The sequence below is a fragment of the Berghia stephanieae genome, chromosome 1 (assembly GCF_034508935.2).
Source record: "Berghia stephanieae isolate SIO BIC M18660-M18661 chromosome 1, UCSD_Bste_1.3, whole genome shotgun sequence".
In the NCBI taxonomy this organism is placed as follows: domain Eukaryota; kingdom Metazoa; phylum Mollusca; class Gastropoda; order Nudibranchia; family Aeolidiidae; genus Berghia; species Berghia stephanieae.
In genome coordinates, this window is record NC_088360.1 from 91995894 (window position 1) to 92019504 (window position 23611).

The 23611-nt window shown below is 34.1% G+C and overlaps 2 protein-coding genes across 3 annotated transcripts in view; one reads left to right on the forward strand and one right to left on the reverse strand.

The window, feature by feature from the left end:
- Window positions 1-23611, reverse strand: part of LOC144962040 (cytochrome P450 2C39-like) — a 42951-nt gene that overhangs the window by 10059 nt on the left and 9281 nt on the right. The window contains exons 1-6 of one of the 2 annotated variants that reach the window (XM_078895027.1): window positions 9185-9229; window positions 8179-8396; window positions 7595-7749; window positions 4791-4903; window positions 3337-3504; window positions 2215-2339 (exon numbers count right to left, since the gene is read on the reverse strand). In XM_078895027.1, coding sequence (XP_078751153.1) covers window positions 2215-2339; window positions 3337-3504; window positions 4791-4903; window positions 7595-7749; window positions 8179-8381 — 764 coding nt within the window. In that variant the 5' untranslated portion in view covers window positions 8382-8396; window positions 9185-9229. Of the gene's footprint in view, window positions 1-2214; window positions 2340-3336; window positions 3505-4790; window positions 4904-7594; window positions 7750-8178; window positions 8397-9184; window positions 9230-23611 lie in introns of those variants that run through there. The other variant, XM_078895022.1, reaches the window with a different exon arrangement.
- Window positions 14541-23611, forward strand: part of LOC144962058 (uncharacterized) — a 15559-nt gene continuing 6488 nt past the window's right edge. Inside the window, exon 1 of the mRNA XM_078895033.1 lies at window positions 14541-14623. Coding sequence (XP_078751159.1) covers window positions 14618-14623 — 6 coding nt within the window. The 5' untranslated portion in view covers window positions 14541-14617. The remainder of the gene's footprint in view (window positions 14624-23611) is intronic.

Genomic DNA, 23611 nt, shown 5'->3' on the forward strand with positions numbered 1-23611 from the left:
CAAATGAAATTCTAAACCTATTTGAAGAAAGACGAAAATGCAACAGAGGGTCTGCAGAATACCAAACATTGAACAACCACATTAAATCCAAATGCATCGAGGCACACGAGAACTATCTAGACTGGAAATGCTGCGAAATCGAAAGAGAATACAAACCCAACCCCCAACAAGCTCACCAAAGAATAAAAGAACTATCAGGGAAAAGGAAAAGCAAAGCAGCAGGAAGTTGTATCCAAAACAAACAAGGGGAACTGCTATTTGAAGAACAACATATAGAAAGCCGATGGGTAGAATACATAGGCGAACTGTACAATGATCCAAATAGAAATGAACCACCACTGAAATTCAAAGAACCATTAAGCGGACCAAACATCACCAAAAGTGAAATTGAACATGCCATGGAACGAATGAGGGATGGTAAAGCAACAGGCCCTGATGAAATATCTGTAGAGGTATTAAAAAGCCTAGGAGATCTAGCAATTGATGAACTTCACATATTATTCAAAATATATACAATACTGGGAAAATTCCAGAAGATCTCTGTAACTCTATTTTCATAGCAATACCAAAGAAAGCAGGTGCAGTCAGATGCGAAAATTTTAGAACTATAAGTTTAATAAGCCACATCAACAAAATACTGTTGCGTATAATTATCAACAGGCTAAGGAATAAGATTAACCCCGAAATCGCAGAAGAACAATATGGATTCCAACCTGACAGAGGGACAAGGAACGCAATATACCTCCTCCGTGTTTTAAGTGAAAGAGCTATACAGGTTCAGACCCCACTATACCTCTGTTTTGTCGACTACAAAAAAGCTTTTGATAGAGTACGCCACGAAGAAATACTAAAACAACTGCACTCCATTGGCGCTGATGAGAAAGACCTCAGACTCATGCAAACATTATACTACACCCAGCAGGCATCTATCAAAATCGGAAACTCTACAAGAAATTCCATTCCTATTAAGAAAGGAGTCCGTCAAGGGTGTGTTGCCTCACCAGATCTGTTTAATCTATACCAAGAAACAATCATGAGGGGCATAAATAATATGGAGGGAATAAAAGTGGGAGGTCACAACATAAATAATATAAGATACGCAGACGATACGGTACTCATTGCAACATCAGAAATCCAACTTCAAAAGATTGTTGACAAAGTGGTAGTAGATAGTGAAGCCAAGGGAATGGAAGTGAATATCACCAAAACGGAATGCATGGTAATACAGAAAAACCCCGAAAACAACAACACCTGCAATATAACGATTCACGGCGAGCAACTTACCAACGTAGAAAGTTTTAAATACCTAGGTTCAATAGTGACAACAGATGGAAGATGTAACCGAGACATACGAGCAAGAATAACTCAAGCCAAACAGGCCTTCATGGACCTGGGAAACATTTTGAAAAACAAACAGATGTCGTTCGGGATTAGATTCCGAGTCTTGAAGTGCTACGTGTGGCCAATCTTGTTATACGGATGCGAAAGCTGGACTACAAATGCAGAAACACAAAAGAACATTGAAGCTTTTGAAATGTGGTGCTTGAGAAGGATGCAGAGAATATCGTATACTGCACACAAAACGAACGAAGAAGTGCTAAAACAAACATACCAACAAAGGAAACTAATGCCCTTAATAGTGGATCGACAACTATCCTTTTTCGGACACATAGTAAGGAAAGATAAGAATGAATACCTGGCAAGTTGTGGAAAAATACCTGGTAAACGCGCCCGGGGGAGACAAAGAAAAACACTCATAGACCAACTGAAGGGCTTCACCAGCCTAACAATCCAAGAGCTGTTTGAAAAGGCAAGAGACAGGGAGGAATGGAGAGAGATAATTCATGCAGTATCCGAAGCCTGGACCAGGCATGGAACCTAGAAGAAAGAAGAATTATCATTATCATCATAATCATCATAAGATACAAAGTATGGGCATTGGCCATGAAAGGTGTCAATAAATACATGAATATGAACATAATCTGACCTATCTAGGAAATGAACTTGGTTTGTGATCGTGCTCGTCGTTTGTTGTAACTACTGAAGCATCTGAAACCCATTGATAATAAAATGAACCAATTCTATCACGACAGCTACTAGATAAATAGATAAATAGATTTCAATATTTTTGGTCCGAACTAAAAAATGCGAATATATGATAAAAATTTAAAAAAATATATAAATAAGGTTAACCAATCTGTTTTATACACTCACCAAAAATGGCTTCTGATTTCCATTATGTTCCTCAAAATTTTCCTGGCACCAAAACGATCAGTGACAGGAATATACTTGAGCCAGGGAAAAGCTGTATATAATTGAACATTAGCCAACAGCGCTATCTGAAATTTAAAATGTATTCATTTTTAGATAACTCACAGACAACCTTTCTCACAATTATTCTAAAATGATATCTATCTATCTATCTATATATCTATCTATCTATCTATCTATCTATCTATCTATCTATCTATCTATCTATCTATCTATCTATCTATCTATCTATCTATATATATATATATATATATATATATATATATATATATATATATATATATATATATATATATTATATATATAAAACTGTTTTAGTACACAATACTATTGTCAGACTATCTTCATCACAAATGAGTAACAAAGGTAGGCTATGCCATAATGCATGTCGCCACATTTCTTTTTCTTTTTATCATGTTACAGGGAAGTGGATGGGTGACTGGATAATCCGTTGCTATGTAACTACATGGGTTTGAGCCCCTCATTTGCTATCTTGGACAATATGAGTATGGGTGATTCCAATTGACAATTTACAATTTTAGGAACAAATTGTTCATATCCCCTTTTGGAATGTCTAACTGTCGGCATTTAATAATCCCATACAGACGGGCAAAATTCATTTTTTTTTTAATCGAGAGAAACCATATAAAAAGGTAGAATGCTTTCCCTTTAGTCAACCAACAAGTTCTCAAAAGTTGAAGGAAGTCCATGAAGTTGGCACGAAGAACGCTGCGGTTAGAAGGTATTGATATTGAGTTTTCTTTTTTCTTCATAATTGTTAATTGCACAGACCGTGGAAATGAACCTTCACACTTTACTTATCAATTAGAAGAAAGCTTACACAATAGCCCAGCATGGGTAATGAATAGATTTGATGTCTAATAATATTGGAACTCTTTTATTATATATTTTTTTTGGCGCTTTATCAAGGCAGGTATAACTGACTAAAATCAATCTTGAAGAGGACAAATTTAAATAAATTTATGGCATGAATATGTGGCTTGTATTTTTGCATTCATTGGTTTTTAGGGGAAAAAATATATTGGGCTATCTTAAAATAATTACATTTTCATTTACGAGTGTGATGAGTTTTGTAAAATAAGGGTCGTCATATTCAAATCTGTCACCAATGAGAATGGCACAGATGACATTGGACACAGAGGTGTTTGTAAGTATCTGGATATCTGTTGGTTCTCCTTTTAAGTCGGACAATGCCTGCAGATAAAAGGCAATCTGTAAAACGGAAGAGAAAAGAGTATTAGCATCATGAATTTCTAGCATTTCATTTTGGGGACATGTTAGGTACTGACCTTAAATTGAAAAGACACAGAATAATGTGCCAATGTATTTTCCAAACGTTTATCCTAATCTCTCTCTCCCCCCCCCTCTCTCTCTCTCTCTCTCTCTCCCTCTCTCTCTCTCTCTCTCTCTCTCTCTCTCTCTCACTCTCCAGTTTCGATTCCATCTGCCTACTTAATTGGTGCAAGGTAACATTTACATAGTCTAACATAGTCTAAAGACATCTAGAGCCTTTAAAATATGTTTTTCTCCCTCATTTGTTCTCTTCTCTCTTCGATTCTCCACATTTCCTGCATTTTTTCTCATTAGTAAATCTAGAAATAAACCTCTTACTAATATCTACAGTACAAGCATGGGACCTGGGCAATTTTGGCTGTATAACTAATAGTGCTATCAATAATTTGATCAAATATGTGCTCGTCACTGGTAGGCGAAGTGCAAAAGCTGGTATAAAGGTAGGCAATACATGAGGGTTTACTGTTTATACATGTTATCAGCTAATCAAAGTAAGACAGCTTGGACTTTGACAAATTATGTGGTCAATAAACCTCCTCCCTTGAATTTCTTCTACATTTACATACATTAAAATGAAATAGATATTTTATTTAAAAAAATGAATCATAAAAGTGAATTTTTATCACTAATAATCTTGTACCAAAGATCACTCTAAATTTGCGTAACATTGCAAATGCCACTCTTTTACTTTCATCTGTTAAGATCTCAACAAAACTTTTTGTTTTGGATCATGCCTCACGTTATATTCCAAGACAAACTTTTTTTCTAATATCTTCTTTCTAGAGATATCATTTTTGCTTCTAATTTGATATTCAGTGAAAGCGATCACTCGGCACAAAACCTTTCATGAGCCACAAATCGTAAAGTTCGTCTTGCAGTTCTATTGAGAGAGGGCTAGACTGCAATAAATAAATCACTAAATTATTCTTGAACAGTAGATTCCACTAGAGTGAAATTTAAGAAACCACATTATTTCAACAACAAAAACAGAGCACATAGATAAAACTCTGATTTTATTATTTAGAGTCTATATTCAATTTCAGCGTTTGGTCCAACGGGATAAAAAAAATAGATTGAGATTGTACGCAACACTTATACCTTTTTCACTCTTGACGATAGGCCTCTGGCTTTAGAAGGAAAATCACAATCACGTTTTCTTACATTAGTTTATTGTCTGTTCTATTAATTTCCTGTAAATGGCTCACCTCTTCATTGATTTTTTCAGACAAGAAATTCTTTCCCATTCCAAAACTTCTCAAAATTGAAAGAGAAACGCTCCTTTGTTCTTTCCAGTTGGCTCCTGAGCTGTTGACGATTCCTGAAACGGACATGGTTTTATCTGTACTGCTCAAATCCTGGATAGATTTCCAATTTTCATTTCTTTTTCCATAATATGTAAAATATCAAGTTCTTTCTGCAATTTGTTGTGTATTTTTCTATTTAAAAATCATCATTTACGAATAACTTTGGTTGAATCAAATGTTCATCAATTTCGTTATGTAAATTGGAAAAAGTGATGGTCCTCACTCTGTTCTCTGTGGTACCTCTCCCCTTTCTGGAATTTCATTTGACTCTGCTCCATTTACCATTATTGCTTGTGCCAATTTGAAAGAAATGAAATAATCAATTTTAGTGCCTGTCCTAAAATCCTATACATTTTAAAAGTTTTATTAAGAGTCCTTCTTGATCTACTTTGTCAAAAGCTTTAGAAAAATCTAAAAATACTGAATCAATTTGGCCTTTTGTGCTTAAACAATTTCTGAAGTCATGAACAGTTGTTATCATCAATGATTCGCAGATTGTTGTTTTTTTGTTTTTTTTTTTGTTTTTTTAATTTATTTTTTTACATTAGGGACCGATATCATGATAAATTTAGGTGAAGACAGAAAATTCAGAAAATTAGTTGTTTAATAATTTCTTTTGTGTCCTATATTGAATTAACATTATACCTTAAATACAGAATGCCTGTATGTGCCTGTTTTTCACTTTTGACGTAGGTCTGGAGCTTTTGGTTATGTTTATCATTATCAAGCATAGTGATGAGATAACTTGAATGACTATTTCCACAGGTTAATTGGATATTAAAAAAAAAATTATTTACCTTTGTCAGAATTACGTGATTTCACGTTTTAAACCAACACTTCTTTTTATTAGTTAATTTTTTGTCTCTGTATCAGACCAACGTTGTTGAAATGTTCTAGTTGTACTATTTGTTGATTCATGGTTGCACCCGATCCCATACACACGTCCTTATCAAACTACATTACGATCCCCAAAAGAGACATGAATGTAGAGAAATAAGACAACGGGCTGTTTAATCAAGTGAGATGGCAAAAGATTCCACAGGTACACGTCAAAATTATTAAAAGCATCCCTAACACTTTTCATGAATCGCACGGCAGCAACTTCTAATGGTCCCACACTACAGTGTTATGATGATCTATCCAGGCAGCAGCAGCAGCCTCTTATGGTTTTCACACTACTATGTAATGACAATCGACCCAATCAGCAAAGTCCGGTCCGCATTCGTGCACCGTTGCAAACCCGCCGGGTAGCATCATCACAACACATCGCTCGACTAGATGCTCCGCCGTCTCAGGTTCTTGCCCACAGCGGGTACATGTTGGACAGGTAGAAAGACCCCACCGATGAAGCGCACTTGCCGTTAGGCAGCTCCTCGACCGAAGCCGATTCGCAGCTACCCAGTGTCTCCTCTTACTGGTAGCAAAGCCTGGCAACTTCTCACCAAGCTTAGAGGAGTGTACGTCCCCGCCCCCATGAGGGATTGAATTCGTCCAAACCGACTTCCATCTCGTATGTGCAGTTCTGTTCGTAGTCAGGGATTCTGCGTACAAGGGTTGCCGTGACTTATTTTGCCTCGAAACGGGGGCGCCGTCCATTGTGCGCTTCAGAGGGGTATCCCCATTCCCTCTCACTTTGATCTTACTCAGCCAGTTTCCCGTAATCGTCTCCCTCCGGACATTGGGGGCGGGTGGGGGGGATTGGATCGCTGGCATTATCGGGCCCCATTTTCTAGGAGTTGTTGCCAGCGTTCCTGTCACTATGTGCATCGACTTGCGAAGTTTTACATCCACCTTCTCAACGTTTCTGCTTCTACCCCACACTGGAGCGCAATACTCCGCAGTGGAATAGCATAGTGCCAGGGCGGACGTTCTCAGGAGCGCTTGGCTAGCGCCCCAAGTCGATCCCGCCAGCTTCCTCTGAAGACTGTCGCATTTCTCTATCTTCCGGGCAACCCCTTCGAGATGCACCCGATAGGTAAGGCTGCGATCCAACGTCACCCCTAAATATTTTGGATGCCGCTCATATGGGAGTGGCTGGTCCCCGACTAGGACATTCAGTTTGCAGGTGTGCCAAGCACTGCATAGGTGGAATGCAGTGGCCACGGTTTTTGAAGTGTTCATCTTCAGGTACCACTTGTCGAAGTAGGATTTGAGTCTGGTGACGTCCTCGCTGAGTACGCTCTCCAGACGGGTCCACACTTTATTCTGGGTAACGAGTGCCCAGTTGTCCGCGTATCCCAGCCTCAGGGAGGAAGTGTTCCCCCTCGTGGATCTTTACCTTGCAGCTGGTGAGGGGGCTTGAGCTACACGGGAGGGCAAAGGTGTAAATCCCGGTTGACCGTCACGAGACCATCCCGGGTATCGAGCCAACGAGCCACATGAGCTGCTCGCCCCGGTGTGTGACTAAATTTGATCCAACCCAGTGCCCGAATAGCAGCCGCTGCCCCGGGCGCCACACTACTTCGATATCCAGGCAGCGAAATCGTTGCCGCACCCGTGTACAGTGGCGAACCCGCCCGGTAGCCTTGTCACAACACAGCATTCAACACATGACAATCTTCTGTATAGTTTAGTTAATTTAAGAAAAGAAATGAAGCTCTCAATATAAAGGTTTCGGCTAACTCTTTTTAAAATGACTTGAAGTATAAATATAAATAAAGCCTTTGTTTTCAATAATAACTAAATATTTATCTAAATAGGCCAACCCAAATCTGAGTGAGGTAGGTTCTTCATCAAGTAGTTTACGGGTCGGTCAGAAAAGACGTCTGCATGTTTCACGAAAGCCTCTTTCAAAACTGGATAGCTGTTAAAGACAACCAGTAGATTTGGACCTGCATAAATACTGAAAATATCTCCAGCCCTGGAAAAAAAAAACATGTAAACCAAATAAATAAGTTATCTCAATAACACACAATATATAAATACGTTTAGTATATATATATATATATATATATATATATATATATATATATATATATATATAATATATATACATATATATACATGTGTGTGTGTGTGTGTGTGCGTGTGTGTGTGCATGTGTAATGGAGTGTCTGTGCAAAGCTTGTGGCACAGATGAATGCTAGTCTAATTTTAAAGATCGTGAATGTTTATTTATCGGATTCTCATTTCTTCTTCTTCACACCCATATCACATTTTTTTTCATTTAAAATACATTAAAATCGTATTGTTGTTCCCCTCCATCCTTTACCATAGGCACATCTAATCGCCCAGTATATTTAATGACATTTCAGGTAAACTTCGTTAGATCAACTAATCATTTACTTACGATTTCCTCCATTTTCGGAACACTTTTGATGGACCAGAACTCAGCATTGGGAGATGTCCAACAATTGGATACGGTCTGCATGGCAAGGGAGGTATATTTCGAGGAACTTTTCGCCGAGTCATGTACAAAATGGTACTCAACGCAACAACTACGTACACCAGGGGAGGAAGCTGTAAAGCTGACGACACCACCTTAGACAGCATTGTGGACCTTTTTATCTAGATCAAAATAAATATAGAGCAAGGCAATCAAATTATTTTTAATGGTGGGAGGCGAGAGATGGCAATATCATCTTCTCTAAGTCAAGCATTAGAAAGAATCGGTTGAACTATCTGTATATCCAAGGTATTGCTGGATACAGCGGGCTTGAATACTATTTAAAACCCGTATAAACCACATGGGCCATTCTTCGTAGTTAGGGCAACCAACCCAATCATATTATCGATAAGCCCTGAGCCATGTTGCTACCACGAACTGCTCATGTCATTACTTGGTGCTGCCACTATTTCTTCTGGCAGTTTGTTCCATTCCCTTGTGGATCGTGGAAAAAAAAAACAAAAAAACGTAGGTTTAGAACGTTGACTTTTTTCTCTGGACCTTAAATGGATATTCATGTACTATGATAATTTTTCTGTAAGGGGGGGGGGGGGGGGCAATGCTCTCTGTTTTCCTGGCCCGATTTTATGAGCGAGGACTAGATTTAGTTATTTACTAGTCTAGTAAATGACTTGCTAGTCTTAAGCCTAAACGAAGCAAGTGACTAAAAAAAAACACGGATTTCATGAACGTTTTCTAGTCTCGGACTAGCTAGTCTCTTGTCTAGAAGTGGGCGTTGTAAGGACAGTGACTAATTCGGTTCTTTTGTGCTGGTAACACACCGCTCTCTAGTACATGATGGCATGTAAGATAACCTCCTTCATACTGTCAACGCAAAAGATATCCAAAGAGGAAATTAGCAACACATCCGGTATGAATAATATTTCGTTCTCTTTATAATTCAACTTACTTTTTGTCATGATGAATCAAATCACGTGATATTGACATTGGACTGCAAAACTACAATGGTGTCCATGGTTTATATTTAAGACAATGAAAGTTTCAATGAAACTCAAACAAACTGAAACAAAAACAAACAAACAAAAGAGAAAGTGTGTACTTTCAGATCATTTTTTTTTTGGTTGTTCTTTGACGCAAATCCTCCAATCCTTCGATTTCTAGTCTCCCTTCACTTCACTCTCAACTCACGAGCCGATTAGATTCAGTCTTTTATTTAGTTTTTGCTCACAAAAATGTGTACTTTCGATGATCTGCACTTGTCATCTAGTTTTTAAAACTTTCTCCTTACCGGCCATTTTCAGGAATGTCCCCAAAACTTCACACCCAACCTATATAAAAAATAGATTTATTTCACTCAAACACAAAATCTGTTAGTTCTTGCTATACATATTTATTTTTCCTCAACGATCTCTTCAACACAGTGTTAATAAACTTTAGCTATAGCAAACATTTTGTTCAAATATTACGAAGTATAAAAGAAATGAGAATGACAAAAATGTTGGCTGCATCGTAACGAATGTGACGATTTTCCAAAGGGTGGTAGTGTCAATAGCGACAGGACACTTTTTGCCTCTGTCATTCGTAACCGACATATTATATTCCTTCCTAATCGAATAATCGAAGCTCTCTCATCTAAAAATAGCTGCTACTTGTTGACGCTATAACGTAGCTTAGTAACTAGTCTCAGTCTAAGCTTGTGAAGTCCTGCCTCAGCAAATGACTAAAACTTGGCCAAACTTTGTCCGAATGTGCCGTGATTTTAGTCAGGGACAAGCTTAGTCAGCTCACATGAAATCCGATTTTTTCAAGTCCTTGACTAAAGTCAGAGATAGTCAGAGACTAAGCACTAGCCTGCGTTCATTAAAACGGCCCATAATCGTTTGTTGTTGTTATCATTAATGATCATATTATTCAGGTATGTTGAATGGACGTGCCAGTATCGTTTTTGAGCAAATTATTTTTATTTCTTTGCATTTGCTAGTTTGAACCATCGTTTTTTGTTTCTTTAAATCCTTTTGGTTTCAGTGTCGACCCTAGGCGGTATACATTGTGTCTTTGTTTGGGCGGGACATTGTCTCTTTTTCTGGTTGATAGTCTAATAATAAAACGCCGTAATCTGCCCACGCCTGCGTCTTTATCAAAGACGGTTAGAAAGGAGTGGGTAAAAATTGTTTAATCCAGTCTTCATGAGTGCAATGTTTGCCAACCTCCATAAGACAATTTCTCACTTTAGTTTCTTGTGCCTCCTTGGATTAGTTAAGTATTCTAAAAATTCATTATGATGATCACCTAAACCAGGCTCTACTTTGATGTCCTCGATTACTAAGCTAGAAAAGTTTGTGAATAGCAGATCCAACTTGTAAAATTAAATCGTGTGTTGTGTAGAAAAAATCATTTATTTTTTCCTTGCCTTATAAAAATTATTTTGAATGCTTTCCTTCCATTTTATATCTGGTAAATTAAAGTCCCCGCCAATGGGGAAATATGATTTCTTGTATTTGAATACAATCTTTTAAATTGTTTCACAAATCTCAATAATGTTGTGAAGAGGTGACTATTTTGTGGTTTTTACACAATAAAACCAACTAGAAGTCAAGTACGGATTGTTTATTCTCATTTTTGTTTTGTTTTGTTTTGCTTCTTTTGTTGTTGTTTTTTTTGTGTGTTGTATTTTTTTTTTATTTATTTACTTTTTTGGGGGTGTGTGGGAGGGTACTGAATACAGTCTCCGAGTTAGTCTCAACATATCTTTTCTCAATCACAATTGTTTTAGTAACTGCGATCATGACTGTCATTGTTGTCTGTCTTTTCTGAGTATATCAACATTTGTGAGTGGTATTTGAAAGTTTATTCCTTCAGGTCTTAACCAAGCTTCTTTTACCCTTAGTAAGTCTGGTTTGTTTTCTTAAATTTTGGTGTCATCTGTAGACCTACCATTTTGCATTATGTCTATGCGTAGCCGAGCCTTTTTCTCCCGTGAACCAGTTGATTTTCGAATATCTTGAATAGCGATTCAATGAAATGCCAAGTAGTAATATAAAAAGCATGAGAAGCCGTTGTTAAATTGTTAAATTAAAAATTGCATGATCAGCAGTTTATAACAATAGTGTGTAAGTGTGTTATAGTATTACACATAGGTGTGTTGTGTGTTGTACACACTTTGCAGTTATTTTTAATTGTATTATTGTGTGTTTTACACACTTTGTAATTATTAATGTCGTTAATATACATGTGTAGGAGAAACCGTTATTAAATTGTAAAATGTGTATTATCATTTTATTATAGTAGTGTGTAAGTTTGTTATATTATTAGATATATATGTAAAACCTGTGTTAATTTTATTATTGTCGTGTGTTTTACACACTTTGTAGTTATTTTTAAAATTGTATTATTGTGTGTTTTACACACTTTGTAATTATTTCTTAACATACATGCGCAGGAGAAAAATATGTATTATGATTATTTTATTATAGTGTAATTGTGTTATAGTATAAGATATATCTAATCCTTGTGTTGATTGTATTATTGTTGTGTGTTTTACACACTTTGTAATTATTGCCGTCTTAGATGTGCGATAGCTATATTGATAAGATTTAAAAAATAGATAACAAAAAGTCCATGTTTTAATGTCATTGTCCTAATGTAATGTCTGTGAATAGATACGAAGATGCACCGTCACATAAGTTAATAACACTCACTTTAAATAATGTTGATATATTTTAGAATAATAATAATCATAGGTTCAAAATTACTCATAATAGATCTCGCATCTCTAATCGGATTTGAACTTGAGACATTTTCGTGCGATAGATAGACGCCTTACAATTTGATCAATAAAGAATCGGTATGTGATCACGACCACGACTCATGGTCGTGATCAACACAATTCGTCGTTTTCTTACGATTCCTGTCTTCTCTGAAAGCCCATAATCGCGCAGAAAGCTTACTCAGCGAAAAAAGATGAAACATAATCAAAATATATATAAAAAAAAGACTTATTGCGTTGTATTGATTAAAGATCCATTTGTTCCTTACGCATAAAAAAAAAAAGACTTATTGCGTTGTATTGATTAAAGATCCATTTGTTCCTTACATATTTATTTCAACAGGCTGTTAAACTTTCATGAAACCGACACGGTTGTTGTATTGAATTTCACAATAAGTTAATAACACTCACTTTAAACAATGTTGATATATTTTAGAATAATAATAATCATAGGTTCAAAATTACTCATAATAGATCTCGCATCTCTATTCGGATTTGAACTTGAGACATTTTCGTGCGATAGATAGGCGCCTTACAATTTGATCAATAAAGAATCGTTGTGTGAATACGACACATGGTCGAGAGCAAAACACTTCGCAAAACACTAAGTTTTGTTTAATAGTTAAACGCCTTACCAATTATCAACGAAAGGGATCACCATATGAAATCGACACATGGTTAATTGGTGAATTTAGCAACAAAGTGTCTGTTTGCTGTCACCCTTGTCGTCTCAAACAACCAATTTAAAGAATTATGTAGTTTTTCCAGTGATTTACTGTACTGGGATGGAAGAATTATCATGTATGGCTGTGTTGTTTTTTTTTTCTTGGGTCATTTTTCTAAAGCGGGTCTTGTAGTTTGTAATTTCCGTCTTAAATGCCATTTGCTTTATTTTTTTTAAATAAGACGACGGAGAATTTTATATAATGAAATTTAAAAAAAAAATCTGATTGAAGTACTACATTTTGACCAGCTAACTTTTACTTTATGTATTTTGGGACAAAAGAAAAATCAAAACAAAACAAAAAACAAATGAAAAATAAATATATAAATAGATAAATATTTCGAAAGAAACAGCAAATAAAAAAAGAAATAAATAAAAAAAAACCCAACAAACTTTGAATTGAAATATTTTGACTAGAAAACTTTCATATCAAACATTTTGGTCAGAAAACTGATGTTATACGATTTGACCAGAAAAAGATTTCTCTTCGCCTTTTGGGGTTAGAAAACTTTCTTTTCATAAAATGGGGTAAAAACAAAAAAAAAACCCATTAATCTTGTCATCAAAATATTACTAAACACATATTGACAAGAAAACTTTTATCTCACATATATCGACCTTTCATTTCATATATATTTTGCCAGAAAACTTTTACTTCAATTATTTTGACCAAAAATATATTACTTCAAGTATCTACATTGGTCAGAAAACTTTCAATTTATATATTTTGGCTTGAAAACAGTTATTTTATAATTTTGACAAGAAATTGTTTTGCGTTGAGGACGAGAACACGTGCATTTCATAATTTTTTGGGGAAACACACACACACACACACACACACACACACAGACACACACAAAACATTGATTTTATCATAGCAACAAATTTCTACTATACACATTTTGGTAAAAAAAAAAAATCTTACATTTCATACGTTTTGGCTAGAAAAAATTTAATTTCCTAAATTTTGACCCTAAAATTTTTATTCCACAGGTTTTTTGACTGATATTTTATATAACACATTTCGGGCTATGAAACTTTAACTTCACACATTTTGGCCTGAAAACCGCTACATCGTACATTTTATCCAGAAAAATGTTACTTTATATACTTTAGCCAGAAAACTTTTATTGTACACATTTTTGCAAGCAAACTTTTAATTCATGTGTTTTACCCGGAAAACCGTTACTTCATACATTTTGACCAGAAAGATAACGTTTCATACATTATATGGACAGAAAATTTTCATTTCATCAATTTTGGCCAGGAAATTTTTATTGTACACAATTTGGCCAGAAAAACTTTTGCTTTTACTTTACAATATTTTTTTTTGGCCCAAAACTTTTACTTCACACATTAGGATAAAAAAAAAGCAACAACAAAAAGCTAGTTCATAAAATTTAGCTATAAACGTTATGTATATATATATTATTCAGATATAAAATATTACGCCATAAAATTTATCCTGAAAACTTTCATTTCAAACATTTTGATCAGAATATTTTTTCTCATACATTTTAGCGTGTGCAGCCTTCATTCATTAATTCTTTTTCATTATAAAACTAAATTTCATAGATTTTGAACAGAACAGCCTTATTTCATAAATTTTGACCAGAAAATTTAAACTCCAACTTTACAATTTTCTAGTCACGAAAATTTTACTTCACACGTAATTGGTTAGAAAACTTCCATTTTGGTATTTTTGTCAGATCACTTTTGTTTCCTGTATTTGGCGAGAAAATTTTTACTTCACTCATTTTGGGTCGACGTCTAGCACTTTATTACCCTAATTTTATCTTCTGGGTTGGTTTTGGTTTTGGTTTACTAAACTACTAAGTATTTCAAGCGACCTTTGGAGCTATAACAGTGTAAAAGAGAGGGTTGCAATTCAAATGCAGGTTTGGTAAACTGTTTTTTCATTGGAAATAGTTCGAATCTTACACGTTTTGGTGAGATTTCTATTTCATATCCCTTATCTTATCTTTTGGGTGACATTGAGCTTGGTTTTGGTTTTGATTTTGGTTTTGGTTTACTAAACTACGAAGTGATTCCATCGACTTTTGGAGCTAAAAGAGTGAAACAAAGAGGATTGAACTTTAAATGCAGGTTTTGAATAACCTCTTCCAAAACCATTTAGGTTTTGTAAGGAGTATTTTTTTTTGGAAATAGGTTGAACTAGGGTTTGAACTGTCTTGTTCAAGGATATCCCGCACGACTGTAGTTGAGGCTATTTGGTCCCTGCCGGGGAGAAGAACAAAGGTTTACTCATAACCTTTGTGGGATCGACATTAATCATGTCATTGATAATTTTAGAAGGACGACTGAAAACGTTATACTTTAATGGTAACAAAATAAAATTGAAAATTATGGCAAAACTTTGGGTGTCGTATCCGACATCGCACCTCTACAACAATTGTAGGACATATCTGCTTCTGTCTGTAATAATATAGGATCACCAGTCATATCTGCTATGTCTCTACTCTGTCGATGGTAATTCTGCAGGGTAAGTAGTCAGCAATTTGAAAATTCAAAACTTTCTGCCTTTGTCAAATCCTCGAGAAGGCCTCAAAAAGCGAAAGACATGGAAAAGTCTTTTATTTTGTAACGGTTTCAATAATTTATGATACAATACATTTACAGAAAAACTATTACTGCACACGTTTTGTCAAAAAAAAAAAAGTTTCATTTACCTTATGAAGTTCTAGTAGAAAACATTTTATTTTCTCACATTTTGGTCTGAAAAAGTATACTTTACATCTTTTAGTCAGACAAATGTTACTTCGCAAAATTTTGCCTGGAAAATTTCGTTAATACAGTTTTTCCTGAAAACTTTTATTTCAGTGGTTTTGACGTTCCTACAATTTTGTCAAAAGAATATTCTAAATATATAATTGTTGACCCAATAAAAAATTGTTTACTTCATATATTTGGCCAGAAAACATTCATACATTTTTGCTGGCAAACGTTCATACAATTTTTAACCAGAAAACTTTTACTTCACACATTTTGATTAGAAAATTTAATTTGATACAATTTTTTGATAGAATTACAATTTGGAGAGAATATGTATTCTGATCTCATAACCGTTGGTCATAATATTATTATATTTTGGTCAGAAAACTTTTACTTTACACATTTTGACCAGAAAAATTTAATTTCATACAATTTTTGACAGAAAATTTTCATTTCAATATTGGGTCAGAACATTATTACTTTTCACATTTTGATTGGAAAACGTCCATTTCAGACAATTTGGTCGGAAAATTATTGCTTCACATATTTTTGTTAGAAATAATACTTTATTCATAAACTTTATCAAGATACTACTACTACAAACATTTTGGTCTAAAAACATTTCATTGCATAGATTTTGGATAGAAAGTATTCATTTCATACATTTTTACACGCATATTTTATTTTATAAATTTTGGTCAAAATATCTTTTACTTCACTCATTTTGACCACAAAACTTTTAATTTTTATTTATTTTATTATTTTTGTTTTCACCAGACACTATTTTGATAAAAAAACTTTAGTTTCATACATTTTTGCCATATAGTTTGTATTTCATAAACTTTGACCTAAAAATGATTACTTCCCAAATGTTGGTAAGAAAACATTTAACTTCACATTTTTAGCCAACAATGTTTTACTTCAAATGTTTTGGTTAGGAAAATTTTTGCTATCAAGCTTATATTTAATAAATTTTAGCTTAAAAAAATCAATTACATCACACACATTTGGGCTTTGAAAAAAATAATTTCTTAGGTTCAATTGATACATTCTGTCCTGAAAACTTTTATTTAATAAATTTTGACCGTCTTGTAAATCGCCATTAGGTATTACTACACATTTGACAGATGTTTTTGTATGATATTACACTACCGCCTAAAAGACTGCACGTCTACGTCTTACACATTGGGTGTTACTGATCATTTGGGTTATCATCTTAAAAAATATAGCAGCTGTTAGGACAGCGTTTCACTGGGATAAAATATATTATCTGCTCAGATCGATAAAATTTGAGGAAAAAAACACCTGCTGTTATCTAAAAGTGTTGTGGTATCAAATATTTAAAAACTTCGACAATGTTACTGGAGAAGTACAGTAAATATATTGTCAAACCCTGAAAATGTGCGTTAAAAACATTCATGGTTTAATGTCATAAATAGAGATAATGTATACCTGGTTCATAAAATTTACTATTCCTAACAAAATTTTTGTTACATTTTCAATTAGGTTATGTCTTGGTATGATAACCATAATGTAGGACATGAAGTGATGGAATTGTCTTTTCATTTTTTTCATCAAAATCTATTTCACTTGAGTAACTTGGCAAGGACATGTTATTGTATTAAGTAATTGATCAATCAATATTGTGTATTGTAATGATTGTTGTGTTTCATTTATTTATTTCTTGCTGCGAAAAAAAATTCAAGTCCATGATACAAAACACGAAACCCGCTGCATGTTGAAAATGACGGCCACAAGTATTATATCAGACAAGAACGTTTTTTAAATTAAAAAGCAGTCAAGTTAAATAAGTCCGTGTGTTAAGAGTTGTTGGGGTTTTACAAAAGCTTTTGTCATCAATTCTTTTTAGTTTTGATTCAGATGTAAATTTTTCATTAACCCAATCAAAGTGTTCCCAAAAATGATATTGGAAAAAGAGAATATGACTGTAAAACATGATATTGGGTTTAACTTGTGTGGACACATGGACATTATGTATTTCTATTTAATTGATCCTAAGTGAAATTTCAATGAAAACATTCACCTCCGATTGCACCCATCTACTAGTCGTATTCACATAGTGAAGAGGTTTTAATTTGTCGATGGATAGATTGTCTAACTACCATACCAAAACGTCTTGATTTCGAATTCATGTTCTAATCTCTATACCGGAGGTTTCTACAATATCAACATTGTCTACGGGGATTGTATGACGTCATCTCATTTATTTTACCAGACCTAGACAAGAACGCTACCTACTTTAATTGCATTATATAAAATTCTCCGTCGTCTTATTTAAAAAAAATAAAGCAAATGGCATTTAAGACGGAAATTACAAACTACAAGACCCGCTTTAGAAAAATGACCCAAGAAAAAAACAACAACACAGCCATACATGATAATTCTTCCATCCCAGTACAGTAAATCACTGGAAAAACTACATAATTCTTTAAATTGGTTGTTTGAGACGACAAGGGTGACAGCAAACAGACACTTTGTTGCTAAATTCACCAATTAACCATGTGTCGATTTCATATGGTGATCCCTTTCGTTGATAATTGGTAAGGCGTTTAACTATTAAACAAAACTTAGTGTTTTGCGAAGTGTTTTGCTCTCGACCATGTGTCGTATTCACAAAACGATTCTTTATTGATCAAATTGTAAGGCGCCTATCTATCGCACGAAAATGTCTCAAGTTCAAATCCGAATAGAGATGCGAGATCTATTATGAGTAATTTTGAACCTATGATTATTATTATTCTAAAATATATCAACATTGTTTAAAGTGAGTGTTATTAACTTATTGTGAAATTCAATACAACAACCGTGTCGGTTTCATGAAAGTTTAACAGCCTGTTGAAATAAATATGTAAGGAACAAATGGATCTTTAATCAATACAACGCAATAAGTCTTGTTTTTTATACTATTGATTATGTTTCATCTTTTTTCGCTGAGTAAGCTTTCTGCACGATTATGGGCTTTCAGAGAAGACAGGAATCGTAAGAAAACGACGAATTGTGTTGATCACGACCATGAGTCGTGGTCGTGATCATATACCGATTCTTTATTGATCAAATTGTAAGGCGTCTATCTATCGCACGAAAATGTCTCAAGTTCAAATCCGAATAGAGATGCGAGATCTATTATGAGTAATTTTGGACCTATGATTATTATTATTCTAAAATATATCAACATTATTTAAAGTGAGTGTTATTAACTTATGTGACGGTGCATCTTCGTATCTATTCACAGACATTACATTAGGACAATGACATTAAAACATGGACTTTTTGTTATCTATTTTTTAAATCTTATCAATATAGCTATCGCACATCTAAGACGGCAATAATTACAAAGTGTGTAAAACACACAACAATAATACAATCAACACAAGGATTAGATATATCTTATACTATAACACAATTACACTATAATAAAATAATCATAATACATATTTTTCTCCTGCGCATGTATGTTAAGAAATAATTACAAAGTGTGTAAAACACACAATAATACAATTTTAAAAATAACTACAAAGTGTGTAAAACACACGACAATAATAAAATTAACACAGGTTTTACAAATATATCTAATAATATAACAATTTTACACACTACTATAATAAAATGATAATACACATTTTCCAATTTAATAACGGTTTCTCCTATACATGTATATTAACGACATTAATAATTACAAAGTGTGTAAAACACACAATAATACAATTAAAAATAACTGCAAAGTGTGTACAACACACAACAATAATACAATTGACACACCTATTACACATGTGTAATACTATAACACACTTACACACTATTGTTATAAACTGCTGATCATGCAATTTTTAATTTAACAATTTAACAACGGCTTCTCATGCTTTTTATATTACTACTATGCCATCCATTTCGAATGACTCTGTAAACTCTGCTTCTGTGTAAAAACGTTGTACGACTCTTATAGACAATGTTGGACATCATTGACCAAATGCTATAATCTAATAGATTCAAATCAAGACTTATTGGAGGACATAATTTATCTATAACTCAAATGTGATTTTTGCTTTCTATTAGAAATTGTTTAACATTGATAGAATGAAAAAAAAAATCCTGATATTACATTTGTTTTTCAACATGACGAGACTAGTCACATTAATTTGGAAAGTTTCGATATAGTGATTTTTATAAGACCTTGGTTTAATCGGCATATTTTCTTACCAATACAGGATTTTAATTAACTTGGCAGGTAGGGTACTAACTTAAGGCCTTGTTCTTGTTGCTTGCAAAACTCAATGTTTCTGCTTTCTGCTTCGTATTGAAACAACAACACACTTTTTTTCTATTTTTTTCTCTCTCGTCCCCTTTATGTCTCATGAGGCCAAGGAAAGCATTTGGGTAGACAACGCATATGTTTTAATTAATAATTGATTAAAAAAAAACTCCACACATTTTTGCGTCAATGTTCGGGATGGAAAGCAGCATGCTAGTTTACAGAGGAAAACATGTAAAACAACCCCCCCCCTCCCCCTAAAACAAATATGCGCATGTATGAATGTATGCAAGACTAGGCCTGTCATGATCTATATTCACCAAATCCAAATTATCGAACTGAAAATGCTGCCTCTTCATAATATTTTTTTTACAGGTGAAAAGTACAGCAAAAGGTGACTTCATCTCTTGTTTCTTATCATGGTATTTGTACATAAAAACAAATACATTTATAGAAATATTTTTCCTTTTCTCCCCTCTCCGTATCCTCATTAACACCACAAGTGCCACGGCCGACACAGGAATGATTACCAACAACACAACACCCACCACCATCAGCACCACAAACACCACCCCCACCACCGCCACCATCGTCATCTTCATAATCGAAACAACCCACCACCGTTATCACGTCCAAAAAAAAACCCCCACAAAAAAACCCCCACCTTTATTCCAAATGTCACCATCATTATTGTGGTCATCAAATCACCAACACTATCGTTATCGCTATTAATATTTTGTAATTCGTTCTTAATTAGGTAATGATGACGTTGGTGATGACAATAAAGATGATTCATTCGGAAATTACATGAATTCGTAATTGACAAAACTATCTATACGCATTTCGATAGATCAATCCCGGAGAGCATTATAGGGTAGTTTTGTTGTTGTTATTTTTTTTTTTATTAATTAATTTGGGGGGGGGGGGGGGGGGGGGTCATTACCGCATGGGAACGAAATGCTTAGAAATGTGACATAGAAAGGTTTGAAAACTTTGTGAAAAAATCAGGACAGTATGCAAAGGTTACTTGTAAAGTAGAGGAATTATATGGTTGGAATCTCAATTTTGAATGCGAAACGACAGCTATTGGGACTCCCGAGTCTGTTTCAACAGACTAAAATTATAATGTCTTGAGGTATGAAGGTCACCTCTTGATTAGTCATTTATATTTTTCTGAGAGAAGTAACCGTCTCCTACCTAGAAAAAAAAGGACAGAGAGACACCAGAAATTCTTTATACCTCAATAAGGTGTAGTACGGTCATATAATTCTTATTTTCTTATTTGCAACTAATATATAATATATTATATATATATATATATATATATATATATATATATATATATATATATAATTATATATATATATATATAAAGTAAATAAGGTTGGGGGTTAGCATTGTTAGATACAGCCCATGTTAATTTTTTTTATCAATGAGCACAGAATTAACGGAAAATCAAACCATTAAAAATATTTTTAAAAGATTGATATACGAGTAAGTTGACAAACATTAAACTAAAAAAAAGGGTTACTCAATCACCCGTTGCCAAATGGCTGTTTAGAATATCTGCTAGGGCATAACAATCGGTCCTTAACATGACCTTGGCCTTGGGAATCGCCATCTGCCTACCCTGTTGCCAGATCCATTTGTACGCACCTATATAGCTTATTACCGGACCGATTTTTATCGTTTATGGCTCAAATGATTCGTCTCGATATATGTTAATTTCCACATTACAGTAGTATAATAATTAAAATAGATTAATGCCTATTTGTAATAGCCTTCATTTTTCGCAAATATTTTGGATTCTCAGTTAGCATATGTATATATGCATAATATATATATATATATATATATATATATATATATATATATATATATATATATATACATATATATATATGTATATATATATATATTATATAATATATATGTATATATATATATATATATATATATATATATATATATATATATATATACATAGTTATTTACAAAAGAAACTAGACAGTTTGTATTTGCTATTATCTCACATAAGAGAAAACATATTGTTACGTGGTGTATATCTTAAAGATCTAGACAGGTATTTCTTTCTGTTGATATATCGCATGCCCTTATTGACACCAAGCAGGAGCAGATGCGGGACACCATGAAGAAACCACCATTGGCGTACCAAATCGAGAATATGGATCTGTAATGGTGTGGAGATGATAATTGGTGGCAAAAAAAAACAAAAAAAAAAACAAAACAACTGATTAATACCTAACAAGCAAAGACTCAAGACAGACCTATACATCAATGGTATTCTTGAACCAATGATCGTCCCATTTATTCGGAATCAGAATAATCAAGTGATATTCTAGTTTGATAACGCCCCGGCAAATAGAGCTGGACAAAAGTCTGCTTTCCTAAACGATTCAAATGTAAGGGTAATGAATCTGTGGCCAGCTGTGTCACTGGACCAACGAATCCCATTGAATATATCATATAGGATTTCATGAAAAGAAAGCTAAACAAACAAACAAACAAAAAACAAAAAAAAAAACACACAAAAACAACAAGATTGCTGTACATAATCCGGTGAACTGTTAACAGACTAAATACAATTTTAAATGATATACCAACAGAAACAGTCCATCCGCTAACATCATCATGAGGCAAAGAGTTGTGGCATTGATCATTGATCAATCCTAATGGTGGGCATACAAAAGACTGAAGTGTGTCGTGTGTGCTGATTTCTATTTTGTGCTCGATTTTGCAAAATTGATTTTTTATGAATGTTTTTAAATATCTGCGACTTTTAAAAACCTCACACAAATTCAATAATTTATACACCTAATAAAACTAGTACAGTCGAGTTTCCAAATATGGCATTGTATTTGTTTCAATCTAGTTTCTTTTGTTAAAGATATACAGTGGCGGTTCTAGCCTATTTACAGTGGTTGGGCAAAGATGATCCGGTCATATTATATATAATTTATTTATTTATTTATTTTTTTTAATTATATTTTTTTTTCACCTTTAAAAAAAAATATTTCAACCACAAATAATCACATTCACAATGAAATGACAATACCAGTAGATTTTAATTATTCCAAACGTAATCAAAAAATAATCACGAAAGAGAATACAACTAAAAACTAAAGCGACGAGACATAATGCGACAACACCTTGACAATAGAAGTCCATTTCGTTCACTCGAAAAATTAAAGAGATGCTTTAATCCCTCAACGGCGAGATTAATATTTCTGTTACATTACTGGTTTTCAATAGTATGTAGTAACCTTAAAGTTTTCATCGAGAAGCAACAACAGCGATATGAATCGAGTTTCATTCAGAGCTGAAATTGCATCATTTTTACTGCTGTCTTGGTGGTTAGAATGATTGTGCCGGTGGTGGTAGTGGTTGGAATAGTGGTAGCGGTGGTGGTGGTGGTGGAGGAGGAGGAGGAAGACGAGGCGGTGAGGGAGGATGTAATTATGATAGTGGTTTTGGTGGTGCTGTTGGTTAGAATGATAGTTGTGGAGACGATTGTTGTACTTGTTGTTAATATTGTTGTTGTTGTTGTTGTTGTTGTTAATGATGATGATGATGATGATGATGATGATGATGATGATGATGATGATGATGATGATGATGATGATGACAACCACGATGTCGTCGACAATGATGGTTACCACCATACGATATTACAAAGTTTATTTAATCTTAGGCTTTCGCCAATAATTCACACAATACAATTAAGACAAAAGAATGTTATCAATCTCTCCTCATGCATTCGTTATACTATCACAATAACGACCGTGTTATCTTTACTCCTTCCCAATGCTATCTATACAAGAGTGCTATGCTCCTTCCCCAACCAACCCCTAGCTTCCCGCCT